The following is a 24,467-nucleotide window of genomic DNA, read 5'->3' as shown; positions in this document are numbered from 1 at the left end:
GCCTGGCATATAGTAGTAAACGCTGAAAAAAATGATCAAGTGAGAGGATTTGTATATCTACATGGAGAGGGCCAGATTATCACTTTTTGAAGCAGAGGCCTAGGAGAGAACCCTTCCTGGCTTTTGAACTGTGGTTTTTGAAATCTGAGTATGTGACAGGGAGATGGGAGATGGGGAGGGCTTCCAGGCTGAGGACCAGCAGCAGCACACACCTGGAGCTGGATCTCTTTGGCCTTGTGTATAACCTGGACGGGAGAGAAACTGAGCTGGGCATCTTTCAATCATGCCGGTTCTGGATGCTGGTGTGTGTGGTGTAGCTAATGTCGTTGCAAATCCAGGGTAATGAAAACTACAGGGAAGGAATTTTTAATGAAATCACATTGAATTATGCCACTAGAAGTAATTATTTTACATGCCCAGCTCACCCCAGGGCACCCAGGTAGCTGGTGACACAGCTGGTTGGTTTCCTTTCCTGAGTCTTCCTCCAGTGGCCATGGGTTAGGTTCTAGGGGCAGGATTTTTCCTGAATGTTGAGATCTGGCTTTGGGAAGGACCCCTGCTCACTTGTCCATCCCTCTTGGCAGGCTGGTGGACAAGTTAGCACTGCTGAGGCCCTGGGGAAGCCTGAGGGTGGTTAGTCATAGTTAATCATTGTCAGCTCCAGGCTGCAGGCCCCAAATGGGTCTGTCTAGGAGCGAGACTCCCATTGATCCAGTTGGGAGCTGTCTGAGGGAATCCTGGGTCCCAGATGAGAGGCAAGTCTTGTCCCTTGATTTCAGCTTCTGACCTGATACCAGCTGCTCACTAGAAGCCCTGTCTGCCCCTCCCCCCTCCACAGAGCTCCCCTTGGACCCTCCTGGTGTCTTGTACCCCATGGCCCAGCCTCCCACCCCCTGCCAGGCCACCCAAGTTATTTAGTTCACTGGTTTGGCCTGAGGCGAAACGCTGGAAATTAATCATTACTTTGAACCACACTCCAGCAGTTTTCCTGGGATACTGGCCACTTGGACTCACAGGAACTGGCCATAGGTCAGACAACCTGTTCTTCCGGGTCGGGGCTTGAGAGTGAAAGGGGCTGAGAAGTAGCTGGGTCAGGCGCTCCTCCTTTTCCCTGGGGCTGGTGAGAGTCCTTAACATGTGTTGAGAGAAAACACCAGGAACTGTGAACCTGCATACATACCCTGGACCACATGGGGTGGTTAAACTACATCAGTGTATACATTTGTGACCCAGGAAGTGTTTCTTTTCTTTTTTTTTTTTTTTTTTGTTGGCCGCTCCGAGTGGCTTGCGTGATCTTAGTTCCCCCACCAGGGATCGAACCCAGGGTCCCACAGTGAAAGCGCTGAGTCCTAACCACTGGACTGCCAGGGAATTCCCAAGGCAGTGTTTCTTTAACGTGCATAGTGATCACCCAGGGATCCTGTGAAAATGTTGATCATGATTTAGTAGGTGCGTGAGATTCTGCAGTTCTAACCAGCTCCGGGGTGATTCCCTGGTCCCTGGGCCATATGAGGACTAGCAGAGGTCTAGTTGTCCCACACCCGCACCTGGGGGATGGACCTGTGCAGAGGACGGAATTGAGAACCCACGTGACATTGCAAATCCGCAGTGGGGCACTGCAGGCCTCATCAGTGAGCCCCGCAGCGCCCCCTGGTGGGTATGGTGCCAGCGTCACCACTGCAGCTTGCAGCCTAGACGATACTTCTGGAAGGTACCCTGGAGGCTAGCTTGGTCATCAGGCACCATGTGGTGAGTCTCCAAGATGGGGAATAGGGGCTGGCAGTGATCAGCCCCCACAGGCAGCCGTTTGCTGGGGAAACTTTTCCCAAGCAGGGTTCCAGGATAGGACAGTGTGGCACCAAATACTGGAGCTGCTTGGGGGAAACAAAGGAATGGGAGCCTGGGGGCCTCACCCTTCCGATTACATGTGGTTTCTTAAAAAAATTTTATTTTATATTGGAGTATAGTTGATTAACAATGTTTCAGGTCTATTACATATGATTTTTTGACTTTGGAGACTAATCAGGTCTGTGTATCAGTTTTCCTTTTCTATAAAATGGGCCCAGTCACATTAGGAGGAATAAATGAGAGCAAGGTGCAGGTTCTTGAGGCCAACATGTCACAGGCAGTGGGCCAGGTCGAAGGTCGCACAGCCCTCCAACGCATCACTGAAGACCTGGCCCATCGCTGAAGACCTGGCCCGAGCTGGTCTTAGCTGAATAGCCTAGTGATGGTGCAGTTACCAGGGTGGGCAGCAGTGGGGAGGCAAAGGCCCAGAGGTGGGGTGTGGCTGGAGCAGATGGGGAGCATGCCCCTTGTTAAATGCCCCAGTCCTTCCCGCTGTGTCTCCTCCATCCCTTCCCTTCTTGGGAACTTGGGACTCTGAGCCCCAGCTGGTAAGGGAGGACGGGAGTGAGCGACAGGCCAGCAGACCAATGGGCCCCTGAGGTTGGGGTGGGGCGGGGCTTGTGCTGCCATGGAGAGGAGAGAAGCTGTTCTGTGGGGGAGGAGGGGGCGGGTGGGAAGAGGACCTGGAGATTGAGGGGAAGGGAGAGAGCAAACAAAGGGGTCAGGAGGGAAAATAATGCACTGGCTTCCTGAGGCCCTGCAGAGGCTGGGCAGGGAGAGAGGGCCAGGGGCAGAGGGGACCAAGGCTGGCGGCAGGCAGGCAGGCCGGGGCAGGCGGGCCCTAGATGGCATTGTTTGAAGTGGCCGGCTAATTGCACAGAGCAGCCTGAGCCTCATACCACGGCCCAGCCCCCTCCTCTGTCCTGGGTGCTGGCTTCTGAGCCTTCAGGTCGAGTGGCCACATGGAACCAAGTCCTGATCCTCCGAGTTTGGTGAGGGGGGCAGGCTATGGGGGGCAGCCTGGGCGGGGTCCTTGGGCGGGAGTATCACCCTGAGGACAAGTCATGGGGCCTCTCTTGGCCTGAGGACCTGGAGCCATTGGCGGGAGGTTTGGGGGCGTGCTGCCCCCTTGTGCCCTCGCTTCCCTGCTACCCTCGTCATTCTGGCCCTTCCGCAGGAAACAATGAAGGGAGACACCAGACAACTCAACGGAGAGGAGGACACCAGCAGGAGGGAAGACTCCATCCTCACCAACGGGGGCTGCAGTGACCAGTCTTCCGACTCCAAGGACGCGCCCTCGCCCCCAATCCTGGAGGCTATCAGCACCCCGGAGATCAGAGGTGGCAGAGGTGGAAGAGGTGGCCTGGCCTGTGGGGAGGACGGGTGGGCAGGCACTGGGGACCACAGCTGGCACACGAGCCTCCGAGCAGGCTCAAGGCAGGTTGTGGGGCGAGAGCCTCATACCACGGCTCTGGGGAAGCTCCAGGGAAGGGAAGAGGATGGAGGCAGAGCCCCTGGCCTCCCTATTTTCCTGTCACCTCAGCTGGGACTCTGAGCAGGTGACCCCAAGGCGATGACCCTTGTTCTTTTCCAGACATGGGGGTGGTCGCGGCATAGATAGACTGAGGTCTTTGGCCCTTTTACAGGGGCACCCCTCTCCCCTAGCACCTGGGCCTGTGAATTTTATGGGAAGAAATACACTCAGGCAGGGAGCGTCTAAGGCTTGCTGCCAATCCCACCCTCTCCTCCCTTCCCCTCTGCTGCTCCCAGATCAGATCGCTTGGGATCCTCCCCACTGAGATTTTCTGGCCCAGCTGGTTTGGAAACCCCTGTATTGTCTCATCCTGCTGTTGAGAACTCCTCAAATTGTGCTGTCCAACAGCACTTTCCAGAGGGTGAAAGTGTTCTATTTCTGCATTGTTCACTACGACAGCCAGGAGCCACATGTGAGCACTTAATGTGGCTGCGATGGCAGGCACTGGAATGCTCATTTAAGTGGAGTTAGTGACCACTGACTGGGGCAGCACAGTTCTGGAAGGAATGTGTCAAGAGTACCTTCAGTAGTGTTTCGGGTTCTATTTCATGCAGGCCTTGGGTCCTGTTGCTTTACTAATACATTGAGGGGACTATGGGTCCCGAGGGGTTAGGAGTTAACCCCTGAAGATGCCACTGGGTTTAGGGAGACCCCAGGCCACAGCCCAGAGAAGAGACCAGGACAGCCTGGCGGCTCCCCCTTCCTCAACAGACTTTGGTTCTTTCCTCCACAGGCCGCAGATCAAGCTCACGACTGTCCAAGAGGGAGGTCTCCAGCCTGCTAAGTTATACTCAGGTACCCGCTCCACTCTCACTTTTTGTGATTCAGGGGAATTCTCTTTGGTTTGCATCAAATAGGGAACCTGAGGCCCACTTAAATTGGTACCCAGTAAATACTTGTTGAATGAGGAATTTGAACATTGCTAGGCACACAGAAGACTTCCAGCAGCCTCACTTAGGATGCCATCTGCTGCTGTTATTTGCCAAGTTTTTGAAATTATTTTTTTCTCAATCTGGATGATCAATTACATTGATAAATTTCTACTGTAGCAAGCTGTCCTTTTATTCCTGGAATGAGTCCAACTTGCTCGTGGTATGTTTTAAATTGGATGTACTTTAGCATCTATTCATGAGTAAAATGAATGTATGATTTATTTCTTGTAATATATCTGTGTCCGGTTTGATAGCAAGGTTGTGTGGCCATGTGGCCTCAAGGATTTTTTTTTTCACATTGGAAAGACTTTGCCTGGCTTGTTTTAGTGGATTTTCAACAATCACTGAAATATCTTTTACCACTTGTTGCAATATCAGTGTTTCTGCTTGATTAGTTTTTTCCAAGTTATAGTTTTTCCATGTTTTTTTTCGCTCCTGACATTATTTATGCCTTCTGTTTTCCTATTAATCATATTAGTTTTGTCAATTCGGTTACTTTTTCAAGGAACCAGTGTCAGGCATTGGGACAAAGTCATGGACAAAAGTTGTGGACCAATGAAAACCTACCCTCATACAGCTTCTCTTATCCTCATGGAAGACAACAAGTGGGCACCCAGATGATGAGGAGTGAGAGCTGTGTGGGGAATTGGGAAGGGACAGTGCTGGATCAGAGGCTCAGAACAGCTGTTTTAGTCTCTGAGCACTTCCTCTGTGCCCTGCCGTGGGCAAGCGTGCATTATTTGATTCTCACTATAAGCCTGTTCTTCCCTTATAAGGGAAGAACGTTGTACCAATTTTAAAGAGAGGAACGGACTCACTCGAGGCCTTAGTTGGCAAGTGAAAGTCAAGTTCTTAACACCCCGGCCAGACCTCGAGCCACTCACCACTGCTCTGGTTCTCATGCGCAGTTTTTGTTGGGTTTGGTGTGCAGCATGGGACGTGCACTTGACACAGGATTGGCACCATTTCTTCTTGGTCACTGTATCAAGAAGCATCTTCCTTGAGCCTGTGGTTTCTCCCAGACACTGTTAATCGTGGAGATTGACCAGGTCTCCCTGCTGCGCACAGCAAGCTAGACTAACCATGGTGTGGGCACGGAAGGCTTCACGATGCACTTTGCATTGACACCATTTCTTTGGTTTTCTAATTCCACCAAGGTTTCTCTTGAATTCATGATCATGTGGTAAGCCATTGCAAAATATTTTTTGAACAAAATGAGGTTGAAAATCTTTTTAAGTCACTCAGACCAATATTATGATTGTTTTCTATATGATTGGCTCTTCATTTTAAAACTATTTTGGTTATATGACATCCTAAAATTCATAATGTTTCATTTGTAAAGGATCTGACGGGCGACGGAGATGGCGAAGGGGAAGATGGAGATGGCTCCGACACTCCAGTGATGCCAAAACTCTTCCGTGAAACCAGGACTCGGCCAGAAAGCCCAGCTGTAAGTGCCAGCCCTAAGCCAAGACACTTCAACCACACATCAGCCTGCATTAAAAATCTTGTCCAGGATCTCCCTGGGGGAACTTTGAACAAATGTTTTGAAATTGGAAAATGATAGCAAAGCTCATGAATTATCATTGTGAAGGTTTTCACGTGGCAGTTCTCTACTTTTTTGGGAAGCACTCTAAGAAGTGCCCAAGGGTGATAGTTTGCAGGTGGATGATTCAACTGCCAGTTACCTTTGGGAGTCGCTTCTGTAGGTGGATTCTGTGACTTAAAATCTGGAAATGGGAAGGCAATTACTGCTCATGGTCACCCAGCCTGTTAGAAAGCAGGCTGACACTTGGTGACCATGGCAGGTGCAGTTGATAATCTCACCCATGTGATGTGTATCATCCCATTTTTTTACAGGTGACAGAAGACGCCGGTAGTTTACTCAAGGTTAAACATTAACTCTTGTGTGCAGGATTTGAACACAGGTCTGCAACACCCAAGTTCATGCCATTTTTGAGAAGGAAGCATAAGGGCTTCTCATCCGTCTCGATGATCCAGTACCTTCGGGAGGAATGCAACAATAGTAATAATGCTTTTGGAAAAGAAAAGTGTTTGATTAAGAGTAAACTTGGATTTTATTTTTCAATTCCATTTGCAGGTGCCAGTTTCAGCTGTGGCAGGCAGACTGGGACCTGCTGTAGATTGTCAGGCAGCCCTGCTGGCCACCCTGATCCCTTATCCCACAAAGTGGGGAGTTTCTGGGTGGGAAGTGACCAGTCCAGAATCCCTTCCTGCTAGAGCACCTTGTTCACTTCTGTTGGCCTGAGGCTGCCTCTCAAGCCCAGTCCTCTGGGCCCCCTGTCTTAAGACCCCAGCCTCCATTCACCAAAGGCCTCGTGCTTATCCTCTCTTGCTTCCAGGTCCGAACCCGAAATAACAACAGTACCTCCAGCCGGGAGAGGCACAGGCCCTCCCCACGTTCCACCCGAGGCCGGCAGGGCCGCAACCACGTGGACGAGTCCCCCGTGGAATTCTCAGCTACCAGGGTTGGTTCCCCGGACGCTCAGACCCCTGCCCCCAGTCTCTAACTGGAAGATCTGCCCCTCTCACCACACCACGGAAAGTGGCCGCTGTATAACCTGCTTCCTTTCTTCACACTTATCATCCTTTCAGGGTCTTACCTTTCCTTTCTCTCCCGGGTGCTGGGTAAGCTCTTCCTAAGCCTGATGACTTCTCTCCTGGCCTGATCCCTGGATGGAACCGTGGTGGGAATGCAAGAATTGTCTGTTGACTGGGTTCTTACTCCTCCTCGGAAAAAGCTCAAACCACTGATTCCAGAACTGTCTTGTCTCCTTAGTATCTTCAGTGACTCTCTTCAGGCAACCCCACGGGTTACAGCAACTCTCGACTCCTGTTGCAAGGCTGGGCACCAGGGAGCCCTCTCTGAGCATCACTCGTTATCCTGATGAGGATAACGATTCTGTCCTTGTCCTTAAGGAAGTTGCTTTCTCTCGCCACTTAAGGGACACTTACTTGTTCCTGGAAAACCATCCTTGGTGGTCTCTGTTTCATTAACTTAGGTCTTCACTCTGCTTCACTTCTGCTTGCTTGGGAAGACATTGGGGGTACCACTGGTCTCTGGTCACCCACCTGGTCTGCTGTGGCCCAAGCTATGTGTCCTTTTGTCCACAGTCCCTGAGGCGGCGGACAGGATCATCTGCAGGCACGCCATGGCTGTCCCCTGCCAGCCCCTACCTCACTATTGACCTCACAGATGATGATGTGGTGCCCCAGAGCAGCAGTACGCCCTATGCCCGCCTGGCCCAGGACAGCCAGCAGGAGAGCGTGGAGTCCCCGCAGGTGGACGCAGAGGGCAGAGATGCAGACAGCACTGAGTATCAGGTACCACTGGGGAAGGGCTGAATATAGGGAAAAGGGAACACTTACCCAGAGGTGACTTACTACGGTTTTTGTCACTTTTATCATAATATTTGAATTCATTTGCCAAGTACATTTTTCATATGCTACATGGTCCTTGCTATATCCTTATCTCCTAGACATAACTCAAGCACCAGATTAGTTTACCGTCGGATTACTGATTTTCTGAACATGACATCTTTGTACCTAGAAATATATATACCTTGTATACATAATTCATAATTCTGTTCATCATGTTTACATATACAATTGTTGATCTGCTTCTTTCCCTTATTAGGAACTGGAGTTGCCTCACTTTCATGTCTATAATCCACTGTATTGTGTAATCCGTCTACGGTTGTTCATAATTAACCAGTTGAGCTTGTTGGTTTCACTCAGGCTTTGCTACATATGCGTGTGTATATGTATGTACACATATCATGTAGAAATCCTTTTTTCCATGTACATGACTTCAGAGTAGATCTTTTTTTAAAAATTAATTTATTTATTTTTGGCTGCATTGAGTCTTCACTGATGCATGGGGGCTTTCTCTAGTTGTGGCGAGCGGGGGCCATGCTTTGCTGCGGTGCACAGATTTGTCATTGTTGTGGCCCCTCCCGTTGCAGAGCTTGGGCTCGAGGCATGCGGGCTTCAGTAGTTGTGACATATGGGCTCAGTAGTTGTGGCTCGCGGGCTCTAGAGTGCAGGCTCAGCAGCTGTGGCGCGTGGTCCCAGTTGCTCCGCAGCATGTGGGATCATCCTGGACCAGGGCTCGAACCCATGTCCCCTGCATTGGCAGGCGGACTCCCAACCACTGCGCCACCAGGGAAGTCCCAGAGTAGATCTTATAGATACATTTTAATAACCTGCATGATTCCATGGGCATCTCACCTTTTATGGCAAGTTTTTATGTGCAAGTGGCCAAATTTTTTGCATTTTAATGGCTTTGTAATATCCCATTTGATGGCCTGTGGTGGGAATATCCAGGTTTTTTACTCTGATCTTACTTCCTGTGAGTTTTCAGTTAATATCTTTCCAGATACTAGGTTACATGTTACAGGTTACATATTATAGATCCAATATAAAAAACCCCACGTTCCTGTCAAACAACCAAACCTGCCCATGCTCTGCCCCTTATTTTCAAGCCATTCTCACTGAATTTTCAACCAGGAAGTGTTGGAGGTAGGGAATTTCCTGAGGAACTCTGCCTGCACTTGCAGGAAGCCCTGTGTTGGACTCCGAGGCAGTTGCCATCGGGGTCAGTGGGACAGGCAGGGTTTTTCCTTGGCCCAACTGGTCTGTCTCATTGCGATTCCTTCATGTGGTTTTTCTTGCAGGACGGGAAAGAGTTTGGAATAGGGGATCTCGTGTGGGGAAAGATCAAGGGTTTCTCCTGGTGGCCTGCCATGGTGGTGTCCTGGAAGGCCACCTCCAAGCGTCAGGCAATGTCTGGCATGCGGTGGGTTCAGTGGTTTGGCGATGGCAAGTTCTCCGAGGTGAGTCCAGGGCAGGGCGAGCTTTCATGGGCTTGCAGACCCACAGTGTTTTCCTTCCCTTCCTTTTACAGTTGCCTTTTAAGATAACGGCCTTCTTTCTGCAGATGGATGAGACTCTGTGACTCTGTGTGTCCAAAAGGAGGACAAAAACTTCCCTTGCTCATTGGCTCACACATGCCCAGAGCTCTGGATCCATGGCCACCTGGGCTCTGTTGGTCTATTTCTCTGTGGCAGAGTCACCAGTATGGATTCTGAGGGGCAGGAGTGGCCACCCGGGAAGATACCCGTGAAGTATTCCAGTGGAGAAGCCTGGAAGAGACAGAAGGGGTGTCTGACTCAGTCATTTAGTCCTAGGGGCAGAGACATCCCTGGCTGGGCTTAGAGATGGATCCAGGGTCACCTGTTGACAGTTATGGAAAAGTTCTTTGAGTGGTGATTTCAGTGTTTCTTGATTATTGATATTAGCCATTTAAAGCTCACCTTTTGTATATACATATATATATTTAAAAAAAATACTTTATTAAGATAAAAATTTGCTTACAGTGCGGTGCATAGATCTTAAATGATCTATGATTCAATGAATTTTCAAAAATGTATGGACATATGTAAACAATATCTCAACCTAAATATAGAACATTTCGACCTCTGCAGTATGTTCCCTGTACACACCACTCCCATAGGTGACCGCTGTTCTGATTTCTATCACTATAGACTAGTTTGGATTATACACAAACTTATGTAGATAATATAATATGTACTGTTTTGTGTCTGGCTTCTTTTCATGTACATAGATTTTTGAAAGTTGTCCTGTTGTAATACTCATCTTTCTTGATGAGAGTCTATGTTGGGGATGAATCAGGCTGTTTTGATTCTTACACCTTTTGAAGACACCTTCGTAGACCTCCAGGTTTTGATTAGAATGCGGCAAACGATACTTTTCCTGTGATGTTGTCTTTAGCGCATCCCTCAACGTGTCCAGAGGTTAGGTGAGGAACAGCAGAACAAGTGCGCTGGGGTGGAGGCAGGTGTGGGAATGAAGGACCAGCCTAGTACATCTGTGGGACTTGGCCTCAAGTTGAGATTTTGGTTTTCCCATAAATTGGGCCATTTGCCATTAACACATTGAAGTTCTCAAAGGGCAAGACTAATATGACCTGGAGTCTCCCTGGTGGGGAGAGTCTGCATACAGAGGTCCTCCTTGGCCAGCAGAGGGAGCTGAAGGACGAATGTCCTGGGCCTGTGCTCTCCCTGAAGCATCTAATTGCAGGGCGATGACTTGTGTGCAATGAAATGAAAAAAAACATGGAGTGTTTGTAATTGCTTTGGCCCAGTGAGACATAAAATGTGCTTAGCAAGACTTAGCAAGACTGCGTCTGATGCTAATATTTAAGATGCTGTTATGTTAGCATTATGGGATGGGATTGCAATATGGGGCCTGGTGCTTAGGCCGCTTGCTGTATTGAAGCAGTTTGGCATTGGGGTAGCACCTGCATTTCCATGCACAACTGTGTTGAATCCCAGTTCCTTCTCACCAGTAGTGGCAACACCCCTATGGGTGGTTGGGCTTAGAGATTGAGAGGGGAGCATGAGTGCCAGCACTGGGGAGAAAGAAATATCACATGTCTTGTCAGCTCTGAAACCTGAACGCCCAGTTTCATCTCATAATTGGCAACCCAAGTGTTTCATGCATGGCCTGGGGACTTGGGAATGAGACTTATAGAATATGAATCTTTAGCCCCAGTGGAATTCTTGTATTAACAATTCACGATTACTAAAAAGAGCTTACTCTGTGCCAGGCACTGTTCTCTAAACACATCCATTAGCTCAATAAAAGGCTAAAGTAAGTAGACAGTAAATAGTAATCACAGCTATTTGTCATGCTCACGGAGGAGGAAAGAACATGTGCAAAACCCCTAAAATTGTAGCATCCATGGTGAATTTCAAGACTGAGCTGCAAGGGGGTCACACCAGGGATCATGAAAGTCATTTGCTCTGAAAATATCTGTGAACCTGATCCCCAGGAATAAGCTCATGAGAAACCCAGGGCACCCAAGACACAGGCTGTAGGTGAATGTTGATGATGGCTTTCTCTTCTAGATACCAGCAGATAAGTTGGTGGCCTTGGGGTTGTTCAGCCACCACTTTAACCTGGCGACCTTCAATAAGCTGGTCTCTTACAGGAAGGCCATGTACCACGCTCTGGAGGTAACATGGTGGTGGGTGGCTAGGGCCTGGCCCCAAGAATGGGTGGGGTTAAAGCAAGAAACATACAGAAAGCCAACTCAGGCCTCGGTGTGGCCGAGGATGGGTTGGAGGGGACCGGGGCAAGCAGGGAGGAAGGAGGTTAAAAGACAGTGGCCTGACAGGCCGTGCTGGGAAGGGAAGGAAGGGATTTGAGACTGCCCATGATTTCCTAGTGCTACCCCAGCTCCCGGCTGGTCTCCGTCTGAATTGCCCACTGAATGAGGAAGGAGGAGCCCTGGGAAGTAGGAGGCGATATTCGAATCAGTGAGCAAGCTTTTCCAGAACTTGTGGTTCAGGGCCAAGACTGGGCAGCTGCTGAGGGTCAGGTGCTTCCTCCCCTTGTCTGTGGGATCCGTCAGGCTCTGTCCTTCCTCTACCTTGACTTGCAACTGAAAAGATCAGTGTCCTCTGTCCAGCATTTATGAGACAAGCTCTGTGCTTAATTAGACACGTAAGTCCTGGTGCTTCTGAAATAGGACTTAACACCTCCACACCTTCATTAGGGAAATAAAACAAGAAACCTGGAGCTTTCTCAGAGGCCATGAGACAGTGCTGGCTGATGCTTCTCCTATAGCTAAAAAGTGACACAGCTAATTCTGATCCTCTGCCCTCGAGAGGGAGCTGACCACTCCAGTTCCCTACAGGGAAGAGATCATATCTGGTGCCTGTGTGGGGAGACTTAAGGCTCCCCCCATGGCCTGTCCCTGCACAGGCCATTCCTCGCTGTCACATACCACAGCTCAGGACAGCTGTCTGGCTATGAAAGGGCCCAGTGTAAAGGGGAATGCAGGCCCCAGCAAGGGGCATCCCTGGGTGGGGCCAGGCAAGCACCCGCCCCTCCTCTTCATCAGATTCTCTCTCTATCTCGGCAGAAAGCCAGGATACGGGCTGGCAAAACCTTCCCCAGCAGCCCTGGAGACTCGCTGGAGGATCAGCTGAAGCCCATGTTGGAGTGGGCCCACGGGGGCTTTAAACCCACCGGGATCGAGGGCCTCAAACCCAACAACAGGCAACCAGGTGGGAATGGCTCCCTGCGGCAGCACCCCTGCTGCCGCTGGTGGGAGCATCCTGGGGAGATGCAGTCACCCCCTGCTGCCTCTCATCCCACCCCGGCTTTACAGTAGCCAGTCAGCCCTGGCTGGCTCCTTAGTTTAGTTAGTTTTTTCCAACAGCCTAGCCTTTTCTAGTTTCACTGGACACTTTCCTGCCAAAAGGTCAAGTACCTATAACCGGGATTGAATCTGTTCTTTGTTTTTTATTTATTTTTTAATTTTTTTACATCTTTATTGGAGTATAATTGCTTTACAATGTTGTGTTAGTTTCTGCTCTATAACAAAGTGAATCAGCTATCTGTATACATATATCTCCATATCGCTTCCCTCTTGCGCCTCCCTGAATCTGTTCTTAAAGCTTGAGTAAACAGAGTCAAGATGGAATCTTCACTAGCACCTTTTCTTAAAAGGAAAAAATAATTAAGCTCTGCATATTGGAGAAAACTTGGAATGTGTTTTAAAAAAAACCCCACAAACACCCAAAATCTATAAGTCACCTCCATTCAGAAAGGGGCATCATCTATCCTCACGTTGACCAATATTGCATTTCCCCCATTATTAGGGATCTGTGGTTTCTTGTTGTCACTCTCCAGAAATCCAGGATTTGTCTTATAATCCTTATATTTAACGCAGTGTTTTCTGTTTTGTTTTGTCCCTCCCCGCCAAAAGTGGTTAATAAGTCGAAGGTTCGTCGTGCAGGCAGTAGGAACTTAGAAGCAAGGAAACACGGTATTCCCTCCCCATCTTTTGACTATGCACTATTTTCTCTGCACTTTCTTTCAATTTCTTTGCATACACAGTGGTCACTGGAAAAGAATCAAATCTGTTAAAAGTCAACCTGAACTCTTACCCCTGCCCCTTCACTCCAACCTTCACAGCTGCCCTCCAGGGCAATATTTTTGGGTGTGCACGTCCTTCCAGCTCTTTCTGTACACTGGTTGGATTCCTGCTTTCCCTTTATTTCTCAATATTTATCGTATAAGCACTGTTAAATGTCATTTTCTCACTAAAGGGTCCTTATGATTTTTAACGGCTGTGTAATTTTCTCTCCTAGGGTCAGAGTCAAACTTAACCATGTCCCTTATAGATTATACTATATAGATTGAATAAAAATACAATGGAATTTATAGACATATAAACAGTAGCCACCTAATATAATTAAATGTTTTCTAGTAGCCACATTAAGAAGCTTAAAAAAAGAGTAAAATTAATATTGATCATACACTTAATCTATTTCCAACATTTTACCATTTACAACAGTCAGTATAAAAAAAATTAAGATATTTTACATGACCTTTTAGTCCTATTTTCAATATCTCGTTTTTGATGTGTCTTAGAACATCTCAATTTGGATGCTAAATTCTCATTAGAAATTGGATCAATTGCAGTTTTTAAATTCATGTAGAAGTTAAATGTAAAATGCAGTTCCTCAGTCGTACAAGTGGCATTGCCAGTTCTCAGTAGCTACATGTGGCTATCAGCTCATTGGGGATCATAGACAGTGTCAGGGTTTCATCTGTAGACTGAGCTGTGCCTAATTCTCTTTGTGCTGGGTCTAGAGCATGTATTTTCCAACTACAGCTGTTGAAGACCCTGTACGTGGGTTAGCTACGTGAGGAGTTTTAAATTACGTCCTCATGCAAATTTTCCATGGAGGGACCTGAGACACCCAGGGTAGACTCATGTCATGGCCAGATGCAGCTGGCACCCAGGCACAGCAAGTAGGGTCCTGTCCTCCCAGCACCCTCCTCCCACCCAGCCATGGCTGCCTTCTCCTCACCTTTCACAGAGAACAAGACGCGAAGACGCACAGCTGAGGACTCCACCACCTCTGACTACTGCCCCCCAGCCAAGCGCCTCAAGACAAATTGTTATAACAATGGCAAAGACCGAGGAGAGGAGGACCAGAGTCGAGGTGATTGTGGGGCGAGGAGGCTGGGGGATGGTCCATCCTCAGGTGGAAGTGGGCAGGTAGTGAGGACCACTCAGCAAGGGCGTAGATGATCGGTAAGAGGCTCCCCGACCTCATCTCACACCTTCTCTTTTCTCAACAGAGCAAATGGCTTCGGATGTTTCCAACAACAAGAGCAATCTCGAAGGTAAGGCCCTATCCCTGGCTGGCTTCCCTGCCTGGGTAGTGCTCCCAGCCTGTGCTCCAGGCCTGCTGGTCTGCCCTGCAGAGGTCCACCCCCTACTCTGCGTTGACCTCAGGTCGAGGCGTGGGCATCTTACTTAGATGCTACTTAGAATGAGTTGCCTGGTTTTCACTGAGGCTGATTCCTAAGGTCAGTGAGCGGGAGGTGTGCCTGGGGACAGAATGGAAATGAGGATGCTTGGGCCAGGAGAGCCCAAAACCTGAAACCATGATCTGTGGCCTCGTGAGCCCCCTGAACAAGCACTGCAACTGGCTTTGAGGTGAAAGGCAGACACACTTCACCACTGTCACTCTCAAAGCCAACTCTGGTTCTTTGCCCTGGCTGGGAATTCTGCTGGAGTTGAAACTGCCCAGTACACATCTAACGGAACTCGGAATGTGTGAGGACAGCTGTCTATTGCTTCCTCAGCCCGATGTCCTTTAGTCAACAAATATTAAGTGGATAGTCAGTGCTGGGTAGGAAAACAACAGAGCTGTTGACCCAGGGAGCCCCGATTGGAGCAGGCCCTTTTGATTCTGGGAACCTGGACCCATGATCCTCCTATCCCCCAAGGCTCCTTCATCTGTCTGCTTCCTGGCAGGGAGTGCTTGGTATTTATTTTGCAGGCCTGGTCCACCTGGTCAGTGATGTAGATCAGTAAGACCTGCTGATGTGAAGGGACAGGATAGCCTATAGTAAAAGGACCCAGGCTCTGAAATTACAGCCATGGCTGTGTGTAGGATTGGTCACGGGCAAGTCCTATCATGATGAGACAACAGGCAAACTGGCATCACCACAAATTCTCCAAAAGTCCCAGCCTGTAAAGAGTCTTTAAAGATTTTTCATACCAGACCCTCCAAGCTTGGTTCCTCTGCTGGCACAGCTGCTCCTTGTTCTGTTCTGTGGGCACCACCCTGTCCCCCATTTCTGGGTCAGACCTTTGTCTGTCCTGTGGGACCTTCTGCTTGGAGCTGTCGATTTAGCCTCTCCATCTGTGGAACAGAGATGGCAACTTTGAAGCACAGTCAAAGGAACAAATTGTGAAGAATCTTTGGCATATTCCTAACGTGGAGTACATAAGAACAACGAGACACAAGGCTTCAGCAGCTGATCTTGGGGCTGTCATTGCCACAAGGTGCATCCCTGTCTTTCTTACAGATAGCTGTTTGTCCTGTGGTAGGAAAAACCCCGTGTCCTTCCACCCTCTCTTTGAGGGTGGACTCTGCCAGACATGCCGGGTAAGACCAATCCCCGCCCTGGACTTTCCCGCCCCTTCCCTTCTTCTCAACTTCCCTGCACTTCCCTAGAATAAAGCACCTAAAGCACCTGCGTGTAGGCGGCAGGGAAGGCTCTAGTGGGGCTGATCGCCCCACCCTTCACTCCAAGGGGCGGTGCCCCGCAGACCCCAGCTAGTTGTCCCTGTAAAGAGCACCAGGCCGCCCATGACCTGTTCTGTGGCTGCGTCCTAGGGCCTCCGCCAGTGAGCAAGCGAGCGGGGCCTGGAGGTCCCTGGTCTCCGATTTCACAGGCATTTCTCTCTGGCTGCCAGGACCGGTTCCTTGAGCTGTTCTACATGTACGACGACGACGGCTACCAGTCCTACTGCACCGTGTGCTGCGAGGGCCGCGAGCTGCTCCTTTGCAGCAACACCAGCTGCTGCCGGTGAGCATGGGAACTGGAGCCTCGCTGACCTGGGGATGGGGCCCGGAGCCAGTATTATATCTGTGGGGGCCTGTTCTTGAAGGTTCTATGTCCCTGAAGTAGAACTGGGATGTCGGGATGGGTTGAAGAAAGGCAGGGAGCGGGCTAGAGAAGGATCCGCAGAGCTGCCTGTGGACCGAGGGTGCCCAGGTTTCCAGGGAGAGATTGCTGTTCCTCGCACACAGGGCCTTGCTGCCCATGGGGAGGGGCAACTGGGGGCCCGAGAGGGTTTCAGCCAGCACACGCCAGCCCTGTGGGGAGGGTGGGGCTCGCAGGAGAGCCGCCTGATGACGGCCACCCCTCCTCCCCGCCACCCGGCGTAGGTGCTTCTGTGTGGAGTGCCTGGAGGTGCTGGTGGGCCCGGGCACGGCGGCGGACGCCAAGCTGCAGGAGCCCTGGAGCTGCTACATGTGCCTGCCCCAGCGCTGCCATGGCGTCCTGCGGCGCCGCAAGGACTGGAGTGTGCGCCTGCAGGCCTTCTTCACCAGCGACCCGGGGCTCGACTACGTAAGTTTGGCACCCACCCCAGTGCATGGAGTTCACAGAAACAAAGCCCCGCTGTACGGAGGAGCGTCTGAGAGCCTCAGACTGGAGCCCCGGCTAATTAATTGTCCCGTGTGCACTTCCCAGGCGGCTGCAGTGTTCTTCCCTCCCCTCCCTCTTGGCCTGGCTCTTTCAAGGGCCTGCTGAAGAAATAGGGATGGAACTGACCCAGACTTACTTAGTCTTAGTGGAACTGCAGAGGGGAGGGAAGCCTGGGACCTACTCCCAAGTCTTAGTGGGCATATATGGCTTTTCCTGGGCTGCAAGTTCATGGAGGAGCACATGTCTTTTTGTGGGTGACTTTGCACCCATGTCAGAGCCTCATCTGTTCCGTGTCTAAGGGTGGAAGGGCCATCTGTGCCAAAGCTCCCCAGGGCATCCCAGCGAAGAAAGGGCAGAGCTCAGGGCTTGTGTCCCTCAGAGGAAGGCCAGCCCTTCTTCCAGAGCTTGAGTCCCCCTCCCCACACCCACACCTTGACCTCCATGACCTCTTTATTTAACCTGGCAGGAAGCCCCCAAGTTATACCCTGCGATTCCCGCAAACCGAAGGCGACCCATTCGAGTCTTGTCCCTGTTTGACGGAATTGCGACAGGTGAGTTAGGGGTTCACCTGGGGATGCTCACCTGATCCAGGTGTCCGTTGTCAGTGTCAAGAAAGACCCCTGGGAAGTACCTGTTGGTCACCTGTTCTGAGAAATCCACTGGCTCCTTGTTTCTCTCCTCAAACCTCTCCACCATTTCACCCACCTGGTCCTCTTTTGGTCCTTTTTAAAGGCATGGATATTTTACCCTCTGCATTTTATTTTTTATTATGTACAGGAATTTTGGAAAATTATTTTCCGTTCCATAAGCATAGATACATTGGAGATTATTAATTGGGCAACTCTCCTCCTAACATCTCTAATCTTGGTTCCCTCCCGTTTCCTCTAGGTTTCCCATGTATAGAATAAGCATAGCCGACATGCATGTTTGCCCCTGGGCACTTTGCCTGATTTAACTCATTTAATTGTCAGAACTGCCCTGTGGTGAATTGTTAGGAACATTTCCCTTTCACGAGAGCAGGAAGCAGTGAGAATGCGTTGCTGTGCACTTAGCCTCACTTGTACTTCTATTTGTTCACCAGTGTCCACCTGCCTAAAACACTGACAGTTTTTAAAGCTTTTTTTTCTCAGCATGGTTTTGGAGAAGATACCCATTCATGTATCTGACTCTGCTGGGGCGGTAGATGGGGGGCCTTTGCTATGTGCCTGTCAGTTTTAATAAATGCTGCCAGTGGGCTATACCAGTTATACATACATATTTTCTTCATGAAACTCCACAGAGAGCCTGGGGGGCCCAGTGTGCAGTTAGGGTTAGACCCTGCCATCTGCAGGGGTCCACTTGAGGACTGCCATGGCCTTGCTGTGTCTGGTGTGAGTTCTGGAGATGGCTTAGAGTAACTGAAAGGAGGGGCCCTTGGCAGGACAACCCTGATGTCTTTTCTCTCCCCCTCGACCCCCCCCCCAAAACAGGGTACTTGGTCCTCAAAGAATTGGGCATCAAAGTGGAGAAATATGTCGCCTCTGAAGTGTGTGAAGAGTCCATCGCCGTTGGAACTGTTAAGCATGAGGGCAATATCAAATATGTGAACGACGTCAGGAATATCACAAAGAAAAACGTGAGGGCAGCCCCCCTCTTCCTCCACTCCCTGAGCCCCCGACGTCCTCACAGCCACGTTGCCACCTTCTCCATGCCCGGGGTTGTGGCAGAAGAGAAGGTTTGGTTCCATCAAGCTGTAGTGTTAAACCCGCAACTTGGAAATCATTCAGAATGATTTAGATCTTAGCATATCCTGAGCATTTGGTTTTCTTGGGTCAAAAGTGGAGTTGGACGACTGAAATGACCAAGCAAGACCTAGAAGTGGGTTTTCTTCTAGCTGGTTACCTGGAACCCAGGCTGTTCACCTCTCCATCCTCACCCCCATCCCTGACTGTTTTTCTCTTGCAGATTGAAGAATGGGGCCCCTTTGACTTGGTGATTGGTGGAAGCCCATGCAATGATCTCTCAAATGTGAACCCTGCCAGGAAAGGCCTGTATGGTGAGCATCCCTTCTTTCCCATGGCCCCAAGAGACCCTATGTCCCCTGAGTGCTGGTCCAGGAGGAGTGGCCTGAGAAGGAGCTGTTAGCTTCTGGCCAAACTTACCTGTTGTCTCTGTTCATGCCTCATTGTGACTCCCCAGTCCCCAGAGATACAAATGAGTACTGCAGTGCTGATGCCTGTCATTGCAGAGGGTGGCAGGGAGAAGGGACAGTAAGGCATCAGCCTTAGCTGGTCATTGGGAACCCATTGGTCTCAATATGGAGGGGTGGGCTGAACGTTTTGAACCTGGCTCTGCCGTTTTCTTTTGTGGGCTCAGAGGGCACAGGCCGGCTCTTCTTTGAGTTCTACCACCTGCTGAATTACACACGCCCCAAGGAGGGTGAAGACCGGCCTTTCTTCTGGATGTTTGAGAACGTGGTGGCCATGAAGGTTGGCGACAAGCGGGACATCTCTCGGTTCCTGGAGGTGAGGGGACCCGGGGTCTTGATTGTCAAGATAACATGAGCATGAAGGCCCTGCTGGCAACGGGGGTGTAGGGTACTTCCAGTGCTGGGAATGATTTCCGGGTTCCCCATGGAGGGCATGGCTAGGTCTGAGAGTAATGGAATGGAGTGGGTTGGTTCTCTTTAGTACTTGGAAAACATTTGATCTCTCACCTCACCCCAAACCCACTGAAGTCAGATGATGAAACCATCACCTACTTTTGGAGGCATCATGAAAGAGATTTTTTACTCTAGAGAGTTTTTTTTTTCTCACCCTTGTTCCCAGAAACTCTGCATTAGGGACCACAGGCAAGTTAATTATTTACTGTTTAATATGCATCAAGCATTGTAGTAAATACTTTATGTACATACTTATTTCCCCCCAACTTTAGAGCTTAAGTTCTGCTAGTGAGGTTATAGAACTGGCTGGTCAGTTCCCTCATGCCGTGTGAACCTGACCAATCAGTGGCAGAAGTCAGATTTTGCCAACACTGCATTTCCATAACCAGGATCTCAACCTGCTGGATTTCAATTTTGAGTTGCTTTTACCACTGTACACAGTACATTCTATAATAACGTGGCGTGCCCCAGGGGATACCTTCTCTTACAACCTGCCGGTCTGATCTGGTCTCTTTCCCCACCATTAATATGGCGGCACTAGCTATGTCCTTCAGTCAGATTCTTGAGGGCAATTGGTCTGTCCCTTGCCTGGCAGGAACCATGCCTCCTCCACAGCCAGGGGACTGCCATGTCACCTGTCTGCTGCCTGAATTCTGCCATGGGCTCCCAGCAGCTGCCCTTCTCTCTCCCTGCAGTGTAATCCAGTGATGATTGATGCCATCAAAGTGTCTGCTGCTCACAGAGCCCGATACTTCTGGGGCAACCTGCCTGGGATGAACAGGTAACAAGGGGCTCCGAGTGGGGCAGGTAACAGCCAAGTTTAATATAACTAATGGTATGAGCCATTAACCATCGACTCTTAATGAAAGAGACACATTGGAACCTTGTAGAAAGAGCTGGCTCTGCTGAGAAAAGCCCTCACCCTCTGCTTCAGACCAACCCCTTCAACCATAGGGTTGTGGTTGAAGCCTGTTAGGCTGTACACCAAGTACCTGAGAATCTCAGGCCAGGATTCCTCAGTACATTTATTTCTGCTCTGCCTAGGGACCTGGTGCTTAAAAGTGCCATGTGTTGGAGCAGGCTTCTTCCCAGCAAGGGATGCTGATGTTTCTACACCCCACCTCTCCTCCCAGATACGGTCCATTGGGAAATGAACTTAATCTCCCTGCCCCTGAGATGAAGTGATCCCTGGACCAGGCCTGTGGTGACCAATCAGGTGGCAGAGCTGAGATAACAATTGGTAGCCCAAAGCCTGTCTCGCTTGGATTTTCTTGACTGAGATCTTTCCCCAACTTTTCATTAGTCCTTTCACGTTGAAAGCCACAAGGCAAGTGGCTTGGCTGAGGATTAATTATCTCCTTTATGTGGCTTCACGGAGACCAACCTGCTAATTAAGATACCAAATGTGATGGTAATATAACTTGCAAATGAGTTAGCTTCAAAAAAAGTCTTCTTTAAAAGGAAGTGTTGGAAGCATAACTTTCAGACATTTAGCAAAGTGTGGACAGAGGTGAGAAGGTACTGGAATAGCTTGGGATTTCTGTTGGGTGTCTTACATTTTTATTATCAGCCCATCAGATGGTGCAACGTCCATGTCTGGAATGAACTTGGCTTATTCACTCCATTCCTGAGCTCTCACCCTGCCAGGCACTTCTGTTCCTGCTGCCAGTTCTGTGGTGACTAGATGTCAGTCTTGGCTCTCACAGAGCCAGTGGGGGAGGCGTAGAGAAGACAAATGATTTCAGGGTCAGGGTTGGAGGGGGCACTGGAAGAGTTGATGAGGAGGCTTCTCATCCCAGCAGGACCCAAAGTGATGGAGTGGAGACATGCAGTTGAGAGCAGAAGGGAGAGGGTCAGGGAGGCCAGTGATGGGCATTCGCAGAGCAGCTTGGAGAACAGTGTTCCAGGGGTGGGGAGTGGGTGTGAGAGGAGGGCTGAGGACTCCGAAGTATGGGCCAAATTATGTGAGGTTTGTAGTCATGGCAACACATTTACTTTGACCCAGGAGTTCACGTGAGATTTTAAGCGGATGAGATGAGTTGTGTCTCTGGTTCTCAGGGTTTATGGTGGAAGAATAATAGACTATCACATGATGAGTGCAGAAGTGGGGAGGCAGCTGAGGTGTTGTTCAGAGGAGGGGGGCTCTGACTTTGATTATTGTGTTGTGCCCAAGAGGTGCCATCCACATGCACTGAACACAATGAGAGCAGTGGCTCCAGGAGGGTGTCCTGTGGAATTACAGGGAGGGATCAGATTCTAGATAATGGGATTTGCTGAGCATTATCTGAGTTGGGATGAGAAGTGAACTGCTACATGTGGGCTCTGCAGGATCCATGACTCAGCCAGCGTCAACCACGGGTCACAGACCCAAATCCAGCCTTTAGACCAAACATCTTGGTTGTTAAGATTTCAGTCCTAGAATCAACAGAAGGTAGAGCAGGGCTGTGAGCCCTTAGCTCCCCTGGGTCCATGGAAGAGTTGGGAATAGAGAGAGGGTGAGGTCAGTGAGGTATTATTCTGTGTTCGATGGCCCCTCTTGTGGGCACCATATCCAATCTTATGTCTGATTTCTTTTTGGCCTTGGAGTTCCTTACACAGGGATGCTGTGGCATTCATCAACTCTGTGCATTCACACCTCTCGCTGGTTTTCTGGTCTGGACTTCAGTTTAAGCACTTCAGTTTCTAAAGTTCTATCCATTTTCCTTCTCAAGCACCTGTTTTCCTCTCTCTGCTTTTGCAGGTTTCAGTGGTGAAAGTTACAAGGGGGAATTAATTTTAGTCCATTTGTGAACCACCTTTTGTCTTTAGTTGGACCCACTATTAAAGAAAGCCTCCTGAGGCTGCATTCCAGCAATAAGCCAACAAATCATGGGTTTGATGTGCTAGTTGTAGTGAGTAGACCCACAAAGACCTAATCCAAGCTCCTGAGGCTCAGAGAGGTGGCAGAATTTGCTCAAGGTCATTCACTCAGCCAGTGAGCAGTGGGGCTGAGACTGAGGCGTCTCCTGACTCCTCCAACAATGGGCTTCCCTATCCTGCTCCCCTCAGTGAAGGAGCTTTGACTACTGTTAACATTTGGGAAGGAGGAGCATTCACTCCTGGACATTGGGCTCCCCGACCCTCGGCCCCCATCAAGGGACTAGTCTGTCCCTGGCTCAGCACACAGGCTTGTGCTCATGCCAGGGCCATTTTTATCATGTATTTGTAGCAAAGTTCACTGCCAGAGCACATTTTGCAGCTTGGGCTCTCACTCCCACCTTGGGAGGCACCTAGCCAAGGCCCCTTTCCAGGTGGTAGAAAGTAATGGGTTTTGGATGTTCTCAGGCCTGTGATAGCATCAAAGAATGATAAACTCGAGCTGCAGGACTGCCTGGAGTTCAATAGGACAGCAAAGGTAAGATGTGCTCTGTGCCTGGCCCACTGGGAAATGCACTTGGTGATCTCTAATCGGGACTTGACCTTGGTGTCCAATTTGTTCCTGCCCCTCCCCCCACGTGACTCCCTGGTGCTGGGCTTCTTTCCCCACATAATTGTTCTATCCTGTCTTCAAGTACAGTGTAGGAGAAGTTCTTGATAAACAAAAATCACTGAGAAAAGTCAAGTAGACTTTCCGATTGTGAAGGCACACTCCACGGAGACTCAGCTCATCCTCCCAGTGAGAAATGAGTACACTTTTGCAAAAAAAATAAAAATAAAATAAAAATCTATGGTTAAGTCATGGATAATTCTATTAAGATCTCCATAAACTTACTTTTCAATGTTTCCATTAAGCTAAGCTTCATTCATTCAAACCCTGGTTGACCATCCTCTACAATCTGGGTGGACTTTTAATTTTGCTTAATCTTGCTTGATCAATAACTCTGTTTTCTTGGTCCCCATGTGATCTCATTTGTGGTCATTTGTTGTTTATCTCTTGTTCTCTCTGAGGCTCGTCCTTCCTGTTCATTAACTTCTTGGCGTTTGTGGGAAGCACAGAGTGTTCTTGTCCTTCCAACTCTCCTTTTCTCATTCCCTGTTGGATCCCGGCCCTGCCACTCTCTCTCTCCCACCCACCCTCCCTCCTCCTTCCCTTACCTGCTTCTGAGCCTTGACCCAGAACCCTTCATTCTGTGCTCACTCCATGATGTCGTTTTGTTCTCCAGTTAAAGAAAGTACAGACAATAACCACCAAGTCGAACTCGATCAGACAGGGGAAAAACCAACTTTTCCCTGTTGTCATGAATGGCAAAGAAGATGTTTTGTGGTGCACTGAGCTAGAAAGGTGAGCAAGGCTGTATGTGGAAAGGGGAATCAAGCAGATAGAGAGAAAGGGGAAGAAAACATGGTTAAGGCCAGCAGTGCGAATGGGCAAGTGCTTGCCTTAATTCTACATGTTCTCACTGACTTCTGTGTTAGCATGGCTGGGAGTAACCTTTTCAGTTAGTGTTTATTTCCTAGCAGAAATGGCAAAAGGGTTGTGGTGGTGAGGAATCCAACACATGAGGTCATGAGACAGCACATCTGTCTATGTTGGCTGTGTTGCCCTGGCATTTGCCTGCCCCACCATGCTGGGACACTAAGATGTATGAGGATCCAGCTAAAGGAAACCCCGCCAACATGCCATTGCTCTTTCTCAGGATTCCTCCTGCCAAGTTGCTTGTTCTAAAGCTGATTCCTCCTTAGCCACAGTCTGTCTTCTCCCTTATCCATTTATTTGACTAAGTTGGTAGTGTGTCTATTTTGATTCAGAGAACCAGCTCTTAGATTTCATTTCTCCTGTTCTGTATTTAATTTTTTTCTCTCACTCCTTTTGTTTTATTTTGTTATTGTGATTAGAATGTAGTAAGGGCTATGACTATTCCTCTTTACATTTTTGGTTGTGTTTTGCGGTTATTTGATAGAGTATTTACATTCCAGATATTTTAGTTCTACAACTGGATTTATTTCTTGGTTTAATTTG

The 24,467-nt window shown here is 49.3% G+C and overlaps 1 protein-coding gene across 5 annotated transcripts in view; it reads left to right on the top strand.

Annotated features, from left to right (window-relative positions):
* DNMT3B (DNA methyltransferase 3 beta) overlaps window positions 1–24,467 on the top strand; it is a 36,435-nt gene that overhangs the window by 9,943 nt on the left and 2,025 nt on the right. The window contains exons 2-21 of one of the 5 annotated variants that reach the window (XM_068523780.1): window positions 3,026–3,188; window positions 4,116–4,177; window positions 5,657–5,764; window positions 6,678–6,803; window positions 7,450–7,659; window positions 9,012–9,170; window positions 11,268–11,375; window positions 12,287–12,431; window positions 14,256–14,381; window positions 14,521–14,565; window positions 15,760–15,839; window positions 16,151–16,263; window positions 16,626–16,809; window positions 17,354–17,438; window positions 18,357–18,502; window positions 18,832–18,922; window positions 19,243–19,391; window positions 20,224–20,309; window positions 22,853–22,922; window positions 23,671–23,789. In XM_068523780.1, the coding sequence (XP_068379881.1) occupies window positions 3,032–3,188; window positions 4,116–4,177; window positions 5,657–5,764; window positions 6,678–6,803; window positions 7,450–7,659; window positions 9,012–9,170; window positions 11,268–11,375; window positions 12,287–12,431; window positions 14,256–14,381; window positions 14,521–14,565; window positions 15,760–15,839; window positions 16,151–16,263; window positions 16,626–16,809; window positions 17,354–17,438; window positions 18,357–18,502; window positions 18,832–18,922; window positions 19,243–19,391; window positions 20,224–20,309; window positions 22,853–22,922; window positions 23,671–23,789 (2,369 nt within the window). In that variant the 5' untranslated portion in view covers window positions 3,026–3,031. Of the gene's footprint in view, window positions 1–3,025; window positions 3,207–4,115; window positions 4,178–5,656; window positions 5,765–6,677; window positions 6,804–7,449; window positions 7,660–9,011; window positions 9,171–11,267; window positions 11,376–12,286; window positions 12,432–14,255; window positions 14,382–14,520; window positions 14,566–15,759; window positions 15,840–16,150; window positions 16,264–16,625; window positions 16,810–17,353; window positions 17,439–18,356; window positions 18,503–18,831; window positions 18,923–19,242; window positions 19,392–20,223; window positions 20,310–22,852; window positions 22,923–23,670; window positions 23,790–24,467 lie in introns of those variants that run through there. The other 4 variants (XM_068523779.1, XM_068523783.1, XM_068523782.1 and 1 more) reach the window with 4 other exon arrangements.

Source organism: Eschrichtius robustus, chromosome 16, assembly GCF_028021215.1.
Source record: "Eschrichtius robustus isolate mEscRob2 chromosome 16, mEscRob2.pri, whole genome shotgun sequence".
NCBI classification, from domain to species: Eukaryota; Metazoa; Chordata; class Mammalia; order Artiodactyla; family Eschrichtiidae; genus Eschrichtius; species Eschrichtius robustus.
This window is presented reverse-complemented; position numbering and strand designations above follow the sequence as displayed.